The sequence below is a fragment of the Brachypodium distachyon genome, chromosome 1 (genome assembly GCF_000005505.3).
Source record: "Brachypodium distachyon strain Bd21 chromosome 1, Brachypodium_distachyon_v3.0, whole genome shotgun sequence".
In the NCBI taxonomy this organism is placed as follows: domain Eukaryota; kingdom Viridiplantae; phylum Streptophyta; class Magnoliopsida; order Poales; family Poaceae; genus Brachypodium; species Brachypodium distachyon.
The window spans coordinates 6,017,588-6,029,176 of NC_016131.3; the positions used below are offsets into that span (position 1 = coordinate 6,017,588).

General features: G+C 42.4%; 1 protein-coding gene across 3 annotated transcripts; it reads left to right on the forward strand.

Moving 5' to 3' along the window:
• The first annotated feature begins 69 nt into the window (after positions 1-69).
• Positions 70-9,610, forward strand: LOC100843209 (serine/threonine-protein kinase TOUSLED). Of its 3 annotated transcripts, none has more exons than XM_003559498.4 (16): positions 70-737; positions 1,019-1,108; positions 1,222-1,428; positions 2,248-2,298; positions 2,799-2,906; positions 2,986-3,030; positions 3,358-3,470; positions 3,783-3,849; positions 4,353-4,419; positions 4,644-4,741; positions 4,832-5,011; positions 6,074-6,284; positions 6,977-7,241; positions 7,601-7,655; positions 8,565-8,726; positions 9,046-9,610. In XM_003559498.4, exons 1-16 carry the CDS (start codon positions 513-515, stop codon positions 9,139-9,141), a joined length of 2,040 nt encoding a protein of 679 aa, XP_003559546.1. In that variant the 5' UTR covers positions 70-512; the 3' UTR covers positions 9,142-9,610. The 3 variants fall into 3 exon arrangements, with proteins under 3 accessions (XP_003559546.1, XP_024312728.1, XP_010229885.2); XM_010231583.3 differs by having other exon boundaries at positions 617-753; XM_024456960.1 differs by lacking the exon at positions 2,248-2,298.
• The last annotated feature ends 1,979 nt before the right edge of the window (positions 9,611-11,589 follow it).

The following is an 11,589-nucleotide window of genomic DNA, read 5'->3' on the forward strand; positions in this document are numbered from 1 at the left end:
CTTTAAGAGATGCGGGCTGGGACGAGGCCCAGTGGAGCGGAACCTGAGCGCATAAAAAGCAGAGTGGCAATGGAATCACAGGGGAACTGAAGGGAAGCGGAAAGGGAAGCGAGGGAGAGGTGCTGCGCCTGCGCCTCCGTTTTCGGGCATGGCGAGCTAGGCAATCCGAATCGCCTCCACATCGCTCGTCCTCTCCGCGGCGCCGCCGCTCCAGCCCAGCCCGCCTCCAGCGTCCGCGGCAGAGGCGAGGAGGTCAGCAGTTTGAGGGAAAAGCGCGGCAGTTGTTGCCGGCGTTTCCCTGGCTTGGCCGGTCGCGTTCGTTCTGCGCCTCCGCCTTCGCTCGCCGGCTCCCGTCAGGGGAGCGGCTACGGTAGATCGATCCGCCTGCTCGCCTTGGCCGAACTTGCGTTGTGCTCGCGCGACGTGGTGAGGGGCAGCTGTGTGGCTAGCTCGTGCGGTGCGGTTCCTTCTCCTGGAAGCTTCTGGATCCGCTTTGGCCTCAGCCTGCGGCAATGTCGGGCTCTTCGGCGGCGGGGGAGGACATAGTGCAGCACCTCTCGTCGAATTCCAACCCATCATCCGACAAGCTCGCCAAGCTCGAGGCCCGCATGACAGGCAAGGCTGTCTCGATGCCGCCACCGTCGCCGCCGCACCATCCGGTGGCTTCCCCCGCCTCCGCCACCACGTTCATGGACCAGGAGGAGCTGCCCGAATCCTCCTCTTCTTCAGATGATGATGTCAGCCCTAAACCTCGTACTCCCTCTGTTCTTTCTCCCCCTTTTTATTGCTAAGTACAACATGGTGTTTGTCTATATTGAGATCTCATCTATATTGGATTACCTTGCCTGCACAATAGCTATGTTTCTATGATCGTGCTGGTTGGAATTATTTGGAACTATTCAGTAAACCTGCACATGTTGCTTGCTATTGTAGCTAACTACAGATTAGTTCAGCATTTGCATTCTAAATTTCATCTTTCATCTAGCCCAGACTAATGTTTCCTTCATTTCCTCATCAGAATGGTGAGGAGTTCTTGATACAGAAGAACACACTTAAGCGTCCAAGATCGCCAGATGGTGACCATGGCCCAGCTCTTGGAAATTTTGAGGTGCTCTTCTAATAGGAGTTAACTGGCACGGAGATTCTATTTTGCACTTGCTTATGTAGTTCACTTTTAGTAATCTTTTATCTGGTGCACTCTTTTCTGATTATAAATGCCAGGGATCAGCTAATGCGGCAGCCAAAACATTAGATGTCGTGGATGCACGACTGTCATCGGAGAACCCAAACAGAAAAAGGCAAGGCCGTGGAAGGGGACGTGCTGGAACAGGCCGAGGACGTGGCTCAAAGACGGTTGATCAAACACGTCAGACATCGACTTCCTCAGTATTTGTAGCAAATGGTCAGCAAGACAAATTGACCAACATGGTATGCTGTGCAATTTTATTCTCAAGTCTTGATCTATCTTTCTAGTTATTAACTGCCCATGGGCAATTGTGGCTGGGGTTACCATCTTGCACTTGAATATATATCACGTGGAAATGCCTAGGCTCTTATTGCAGAGCTTTTTTAGAGGCCATTGATCGCTACGAGAGAGAAATATGATCGTAAAAAAAGTGCTAGAGCTTAGTTTGCACTGTTAAGATTATTCGATGTATCATGACTTTATTATGATAAAGAGTACCTTCTTTGTTATGAATAAATTCTAGTCAGTTGAAGAATGCTGAAGTAGAGCTAACTTTTTGGTCGGTTCGGGGATTTCTGGAATCATATTGCACATATAAGTACCCTTAGGAACTTGGATTTTACTAACTGATGCAACTAAGTTTGACAGATGAATTTTAAGTTCAACACATCAAAATTACATGTTAGGTTGTCACTCATCAGGGAATTTGGGATCTTGTAGACCAAAAATAACTGATACAATTGCTGAATTTCTTGGGCAAAGATATTCTTGGACTAATTTGATTGTAATAATCCTACTGTATGGTGATCTATCAAAATATTTTACATTCCCTGATCAAGTGTTACAAGATATGGTAGTTTATCAATGCATTCGAGGGCTTCATTTGTTATTATCTCATACACTACCAATATGAATGAATATGGCCTCATTTCCCTCTATTTGCTCCTACAATCTCCCATCAGGCCATTACTAACAAGTGAAAGCACTTATAATTAACATCTGTACACCCTGCTGTACAATGATTCATCCCCATCTACTAAATTATGAGCAATTTCCAACAGGAATCCCGATCTAGTGTTCTACCTGTGAACGATGGCATGACTGCTTTACATGTACGACTTCTTTCTTTACATCATTTCTATGAGCTGTGCACCATCTTTTGTCTTCTGAATGTGTTTTTGTGTGCTTAGCTTGTACATATACATGAAGATCTTTCTGATGGTTTCATATATGCATCACAGACCTTTCCTTTTGAGAAAAAGTTTTCCTGTTTTAGTTCCATACTTTGAGTCTAGACTCCAGGCATCTCAACTACTTTAAGTGGTCTGCTGTGGTTAAGATATCCTGCTGAAAGCATGAACAGCCTTTGTAAATATTGTACTGGGACATGCCATATCACATAGGAAATCATGGACACCCATGAAATACAGTGTATCTTGCAAATATATCTACTGTCATCTCTTTTTGTTTCAAATTTACTAGGACATGCCATATCACACAGGGAATTGAGTGTACCCATGAAATGTAGTGTACCATGCAAACATGTCTAGGATCATATCTTTTTGTTTCAAATTTTATATTCTTAAACACTCCAAAATTCCCAATTCAATAGGAAGAATTATCACTGCTACGTGGTAAAGTTGCATTTTTGGAGGAGGAGCTTAACAAATTGCGTCAGGAAGCAACAGACTATCATCAACTTAGTGATAGGTTAACAAAGGTAAGGATATACTCACTACAAGCTTTCCTTGGGAGTTTCCTAGGTTCTCTGACTTGTTGTCTTTGCACTATTCTACCAGGAATTGAAGGATTTCAAAGATCTTGATCAACAAAAGAAATCAAAGGTGCCACACTTTTTGTTTAGCCACCCTTCATTCTCATGTATACATTAAACTGTTTTATCCTGAATGTTTGGAACTTACTACTTAACCTTATCATCGTTGTGTAAATGGTGGAAACAACTTCCTTCTTGTATATGCACAGATCTTGAATGTTATATAATCTGGTAAATGTCTGCCATATGAGTATATCATACATTTAGTTCAGAATTCCTGACCATTATGGTACGAGTGGCTCAAGAGACTTGCTCTTTGCAATCTAGCCATGCAAAAATAACCATTATTGCAGTTATGTAGTATAATATGCTTACCTGTCCATTTTCATTGATGCAGCAAATGAAGGTCCTATCTGATCTGCTGATAGCAGTATCAAAAGCAGAAAGGCAAGAAGCACGGATGAGGTTAAAGCAGGAATCTTTCAGACTTGGGAACATTGGTGTTATGAGGTAATGAGGTTCCAACACTCAATGATGAATACTAGAAGTTAGATCCCTTTTGCCCAAGAATAATACTTTCTTGGTATGGGGTTCATTGTTAACTATAGTTTGATAGCGTTATACTGGCATATATACTGTGATATTATCTTCCAGAAACACGATTAATAGCATGACCTATCAGTGCTGTTTAGGTCCAGTATGCCTTGTTGTCTGGAACATTTCTTCAATTAGTGGATGTTGCTTCATCTCTTCTACCTTCGTGTTTTGGATATGGACTTCATATTGCAACTTTTTCGTTGACTATTCTTTGTCTTAACTCAGAGCTGGAACTGTCATATCTGAAACATGGGAGGATGGCCAGGCAATAAAGGACCTTAATTCGCATCTTGTGAGTTTCCGCAGCTCCATGTGTCTATTTAGATACACACTATCAGCTATAGGCTTCCATTGTAAAGGCTGATCATATGATGTTAAGAACTCTGGACCATGGAACTTCGATCTGGGTTGATCTGTCCAAGTTGGTACTCAGCCAGTAGAAGTTTCACTTCAGAAGGCAAACTGTTCCATTTTGCCTTGTTTACATTTTTCGTCACATCTGCCCATTACTAGCCATAAGTCTTATCCCCCAAGCATCTTATAGGATATGTTAATCTTGTATGATTAAGCATCGTGGTCACCGAACATTTTTGCTCCTGCTTTATTGATCTGGGCTGGCCTGGACATCTAGTTCACATTTCATACAACTTTATCTATTTAGGCACATTGCATGACTTGCAGCTCTTGTCTTTTACATGTGTTCCCTCCCTTCTATATAATCTCAATTCTTGATAGTGATGGCAACATACTACCTCTTTGCTGAATTGCTCACATATGTGTTGGCCCTTTCTGCAGAAATCATTACTGGAAACTAAAGAAGCTATTGAAAGGCATCGTAAATCTCTAAAGAAAAGACAACCTGGTGAGAGTTATTTTTCTTTAAAAAACATTATTATCTTGTGCTGGCTCAAATTCCTTAGAATTGATGGATATATTATCCCACTCCCTTGTTTTCATACAAGAGAAAGCTCTATGCATCCACACAAGCAAGAGATTAACATGCATAGACTTAAGTGTTATTTTTGCTTTCACTTTTTTGGTTACACTCACTAACCACTACTTATATGTTATGATCTGCTATTATAGACAAGAGTGACGGCAGTGATGCTGAAACCAGCATGTCTGAGGAAGATTTCATCTTGCAGGATGAGATATGTAAATCTCGGTTAACAAGTATCAAGCGGGTAAATTCTTTTCCTGGTTAGTGGTCACTGTTACTTGGTCATTGAACACACCCTCCCCATCTTAACCTACTTCCCACAATTGAATTTCAGGAGGAAGAACAGTATTTGAGAGAAAGAGATCGGTATGAATTGGAAAAGGGTAGGCTTATACGTGAGATGAAGCGCCTCAGAGATGAAGATGGATCCCGCTTTAATAACTTCCAAATTCTTCACCATCGATATGCTCTGTTAAATCTTCTTGGAAAGGGAGGGTTTAGTGAGGTTTACAAGGTATGTTCTTTGTTCATCTTAAATTAAAAAGGAGGCACAACTATTATTGCCAATAATGCATCTTTAAATACAAACGTATTTGTGTTCATAAGGTAGAAGAAGCACTGTAATTTACCATTATTAAATTAGATTAGATTTTTCTCTATCAAGAGAACTTGCTTAAGGAGGTAGGAGTTAATACCCACTTTAAGGCCCATTTTTGTTGGGATGGGATCCTGGGCTTAAAAGGTACTCCCTCTGATCCATAAAAAGTGTCGCCCATTTTTGTAGTAAGTTAGTACAATTTTTGTACTAAGTGGGCGACACTTTTTATGGATCGGAGAGAGTACTACGTACACAATGGGGGAGCAAGTCAGATGGAAAGAAGTATGTAAACCTTTTTTTAATTACATTGAGATTGGAACAACTGGTTGGTAAAGCCTGTATGGAAACAACGGGAGCAACACATCTGCCATAGAAATGTCCGTTGATTTGTGCCATGTGGAAAAATCAGGTGGCATGCTGGAGTAGCCAGCTTGAGTGGCTGAGAACTGGATTTTGTTTCTAGCTGCTTGTCAGGTCCTAGTCGGCTAGTCGTTTAGGGAGGAATCGTTACAGAGGTTAATTTAAGATGAATCTGATTCTGTTTGGGAAGTCATGCCTTCAGTTAAGTTCGTACAGACAACACATTACGCAATGCTATAAAAGCACCCAGCAGTGAGATCTAAATCTCATCCGTACACTGTTTTACTGCGAGCTGCTCTTTTCTCTACTGGAATCCTACCACACTGCCATCCAAGCTCGCAAGGGTACTGGACCTCACACCCGACTTACCATGCCTATCACCTTTGGTCTGTGATCCTTGCCTGTGGCACATGTGCCCCTTTTCTGTTAAAAAAAAGCAAGCCGTTGTAAAATAATGTGAAGTGTGTACCATCTTATACCAGCTTTGATGATGATCTTTTTTTATGTCAGAACATTGACTAATTTTTTGAGCTTTCTTTTCATGAAGTCACTTCATTGTTTTGTTATAGCATGAGTGTGGCAACACCGGTAGTAATTTGAAACTGTTCCTTTGAGCAGGCTTTCGATTTGGTGGAGTACAAGTATGTGGCCTGTAAGCTTCATGGTCTAAATGCTCAATGGAGTGAAGAGAAAAAGCAAAGCTACATAAGGCATGCGATTCGTGAATATAATATCCATAAGACTCTGGTGCATACAAACATTGTCAGGCTATGGGACATATTCGAGATCGATCATAACACATTCTGCACCGTCCTAGAATATTGCAGTGGTATAATGATTTTCTTAACTATCTTCAAGATTTTGACAATCTAAATTTGGTGTCTTTGATTGCTGCATTTTCTCATGTCTGCTTAAGTTTCATAATACAGAAAATGCTAGTTAGATAAATTTTTTGTCAGGCATGTATGATACATTTTATGTACGACACTCTTTCTTCAGTGAACCTATTCTAGTTTTTCATCATAGCCTTGGCGAAAGAAAATGTTCATAGTCAGAAACTAAAAGAGACATCTAAACCATGCTTCCATAGATTTGAAAATGAGAACCCCCATTATGAGCAGTTATGGAACACATAGTGAACTACCATATTTGATCACTAGGATGAGATGCATACAGAAAGCTGTGATGGTTTGAGCTAAATTATTACTCCCTCCGACCCATATTACTTGTCTCAAATTTGTCTTAATATGGATGTATCTATGTTTAAAATGCGTCTAGATACATGTAATATTTTGACAAATAATTCCGGCCGGAGGGAGTAGCAATTTTACTGATATCTGTACAATCTTTCCAGTTTCCACTTAACATATCTTGGTACTCCTCCGACCCGTATTACTTGTCCCAGAGTGACAAGTAATTCCGGCCGGAGGGAGTAATAAATTTACTGCTGAATATACAACTCTCAGATCAGGAGGCTGCAAGATCTAATAATGTTATATTTATTTCTAATGTTTTACCCAGGGAAGGATCTTGATGCAGTCCTTAAAGCAACACCAATTCTCCCAGAAAAGGAAGCAAGAATTATAATTGTTCAAGTATTCCAGGGCCTTGTTTATCTTAACAAAAAGGCTCAAAAGATCATCCACTACGACCTCAAACCAGGCAATGTTCTCTTTGATGATGTTGGTGTTACAAAAGTTACAGATTTTGGCCTCAGCAAGATAGTGGAGGATGATGTTGGGTCCCAAGGAATGGAACTCACTTCCCAGGGAGCTGGAACCTATTGGTGAGTATCTGGGTGCATTCATTTCATCAGTTAAATTTTGTACTAGTCTGGAATTTATTAAACGGCATGTTCTTATGGAATCTTTAAGTTGCTAGCATTGAATTGCTATACATCTATACCTGCTGCATTAGTGCATGCTCTCTCTAGTAAACTAGCACCTTAATTCAGTTTATGATTGTAGAACCTTTGAAAAGAAGTAAGGAACTTTTGTTTGTCGCATGGAGCACAATGTTGTCACCACCTAGTGTAAACAGTTTGGATTATACATTTTATTCTTATTTATGTTAGTGCTTCTGCTGTATCAGTATTCCCTCGGAACGACAGATATTTCTGTGTAAAATTATTCGTTCTTTTTCCAGGTATCTGCCGCCAGAATGCTTTGATCTCAGCAAAACACCATTTATTTCATCTAAGGTAATATCATGTTTACCTTTTCATGTAAACAGCTGGCCTGTCCTATCATGCTAAACTTGTGTAATCTGTAAAAGATATTCCCCAGACAGAATTTGGTGGTCTTCTATATTTGTTGTGAATATGTCCTTAGCTGCAAACAAAAGCATGTTTAGCTGCCAAATATTTCAGAACATCCTTCCTGATACAAACTCTTGCTCTTTGGATTCGACAGTCTCTTGAATGAACCTTCTTCAGTTAGTACTTATCATAATGTTTTCTGGGGATATTTCTCTCAAGAGAGACTCAGATACCTGATTTTAACAGGACAAACCAGATAAATTCAAACACCCTGAGATTTGATCCCACCCTGTCCAGGCCCAGCACATTCGGGTTCAGTGGACCATAACACTAGATTCTCCATTGTGCAAATCCTGGGGAAGCTGTTAGGCGAGTCATGCTGTTGGGAGGATGGGAAATCAGGTTGGTGTTGGTGTGGGGTGGAGGGGTTTATGGGTATGGCATTGCTGGCAGGCTGGCAGCAGTAGGGTCATCAGTCATGATGAGGGTACTGGTTTTTTATCTGCCGACGATCGGTGATGGAGAGGTAGGCAGGGTCGCTGCGGAGGGTGGGGTCAAGAAATAGGGCGCCGGGAAGGTGCCATCAGCAACAGTAGCAGAGTTGGGCACAGGTGGTCTGGCGGTAGGTAGGAACTGGGAAGTGGAAGGTCGCAGTTTCAAGAGATATAGGGGGGGGGGGGGGGTTCAATTGGATATGTAATTCTATTCTATGTACAAAATCATGATTCTTAACCCCCGTTTTTAGCTTTCGGACCTCAGTTACGAGTCATGAGCTTCGAAACTTTCAGTTTAAATAACTCAGTCATGGCAGCTTCATTCTGATTGGTCCTTAAACTTTTTTTTTTTTTGCAGGTGGATGTTTGGTCAGCTGGTGTAATGTTTTATCAGATGCTCTATGGGAAGCGTCCTTTTGGCCATGACCAGACCCAAGAGAGAATACTTCGGGAAGATACAATTATCAATGCGCGGAGGGTGGAATTCCCTTCAAAGCCAGCTGTATCAAACGAGGCAAAGGTAGTGATTCCCTTGCTAGATTATGCGTGCTATACAGGTGATAGGAGAACACTCTAGTTTTGATGACTACCATGAATTGTCTAAAAATTGATGTTATATCCCTGACATTTTAAGTCTTAGTTTTGATGACTACCATGAATTGTCTAAATATTGATGTTTATATCCCTGACATTTGAAGTCTTGTGGCTATGTTGACTATAGCATTTGATCTTGCTTTAACAATTACCACAGATGAAAACTTTCAGCTGCATTAATATGAAGCATTACTGTTCCTATCTGTTGTCGGCCAGTCCCAAAATTTTACTTTTAACATATGCAGGAACTGATCCGCCGTTGCTTGACATACAATCAATCAGAGAGACCAGACGTTCTTTCCATAGCTCAAGATCCTTATCTCTCGTATGCAAAGAGGTAGACACTACACATGGCTATAAGACGAAGATTTTGGAGGTTGGGAAGGCAGGAAGCCAGCCACTATCGCAGAAAGGATTCTGGAGGGGGATAAAGATCCCACGAACTCAAGAATATCACAAATGGTGTAACTGTATATATTGTAAATTTTGGTTGGTCTCATAGCTGCAGGGACCTGAAGCATGATTGCATGAATGGTCTGCATCTTTTCAGTCTAGAGGAAGTAGGGGTTGGTTTGGAGGGCCCTGGGCCACGTCCCACGGCCATGGCTATGGTTGCACTCTGATATTTCTTGACGCTCTTGTGCCGCCCCTCCATGCGTAATATTATACTCTAGCTAGTGGCACTGCTGATGGTTGATTTTTAAGGTTGCATAATTTTATGATGTGCTACATGTTAGTCCTCGACTGGTTTTCAATTTTGTACTTCGACACTAATATCTTTGAAAATATGCTGCTTTAGACAAGAATAAATTACTCTATCTGACATGTATTCTCTTCTTTTCACAAAGAATGGCGCTTACGCTTTTTGAAGTCAAATTTTGACCAACGATTAGACCATCTATATGTAGATTATATGTTACAAGTTTTATATCATTGGAAAGGTATTTGAAATACAAATCCAATGATATAATTTTCGTAACACATAAATCTCAAATCATTAGTCTAATCGTTGGTCAAAGTACAATCTTGAATTGCGTGCGTGCCATTTTTTATGAAATGGAGGGAGTATTAGATATGCAGATTTAGTACAATGTTGCATTAAATCAACGGCAGGTATGGGTCGGAGGGAACATGTAGTTATATTTTGTGGCTTTCAATTTGAAATTCTCCATGTTGGTAGTTTATTCAGAATGATTTCGCGATAGTTTACGCAGACCCACTTGTGCCCAACACAGCCGGTGGACGACGAGAGGTCCGAGAGGATGAGCAGGGAGAGACTGGGGGACGGCGAGAGGGCTTCAGCCGATGGACGGCGAGGGCGACGTGCGACCGCTGGATGAGGCCGGGGGACGGCGAGAGGGCAGCACATGGCCGGCCGGCTGGTGGGCGCGTGGCGGGTTGCGTGCGGACGACGAGTTCGAAGCGAACGGGATCTCGATCCCCTTTGCCTGCATGAAAAAATGGCCAGAACGAACGTACGCGCGATGCAGGCCGGAAGGCCCTTTTTTGCATATGGGCTGCAGCGACCTACTGTGATATCCCAAGCCGGTGCAGAGATAGCCGCCGGTGGGATTCACGGAATCGCGTACAAGGGTTTGGGAAAAGCAGACGTGAGGAGGAAGAAAGAAGACAGAGGAATGAGTTCAGATTTCTTTTCCTTGCTTCTCAATATTCCACAGTGCCGTTTCCACGGTCACAATACAACTCCACACACAATAGCCCAACACAGCCCACGGCCCAATTACTCGATTACATTTGCCGGTCCACTACAGTAGATGGCTCAGGTGTTACACCTACCAGAGCCCAACAAACGAAACAACCTAATATTTGCATGGCAGGTGCAAATATGGTGCGTGACTGGGCAACCAAACGCCCCCCGAGCGAAGAACATGACCACGTCGGTGGCCATTGGCAGCTGGGCACTGCACACATAGGGAGAGCGAGATCTACTACTGGAGCAATGAAGATATTACAAGTTGGCCTATCACCTATGGAAGTTTTGGGCAGGAGAAATAATGAAGTGCATATACACTTTCGGTGTAAAGTCAATCGTTCACAAAGAGTAAATTTCACACAGAAACACAGTTTTTGGGGCATGTCGTCTCAAAAAACCCAAATCACCTAGATTAGTTCGATTGATGAATTTCCCGACAGGTAGGTCCCACCTGTCAGGTGCCACGTCAAACGACCCGACCCGTTTTCTCCACGTCAGCTCACGGACCCGTTAAACCGAGCTGTCTACCTGAACCCCCCTCCCGACCATCGCTCCTATTCTATTTCCCACTCTGGACTCCGACAAAATGCATGTCAACGGTGAGCTGATGGATTTGAAACTGTTTGAAGCATGCCATTTTATACTATTATTATGACTAAGTTATTAACATCACAGCACACTTTTAGGACTTTCGATGCGAAATACCATCATACTTATGTGCTTTCATACGAATTTGATAACACCGAATTATGTCGTGTGAATTGAAAAGAAATACTCACTCTCATTCTCGTATGAGACTTTTTTTTGTTATTTTTTCCATAGGAGCAACTCGAGGGGCGCAGCAAGTAAAACTCAATGGGGACAGCCGGACAGGGGATACCGGACGAGAAAAACCGGCAAAGAACGGCTTGATCTTGTTGGGTTACTGATGCCCGGCCTGGCCGCACCAGATCGACGGGTCACGGATGGTGGGGCCGGTGGCTCTGGATTTCCCGACCAGGAGTAAAAAACGGAGAGAGGTGGACAGGGAAGGAAGGAAAAGTGAAGCTCGATACGTCTGAACAGACCATCCCAG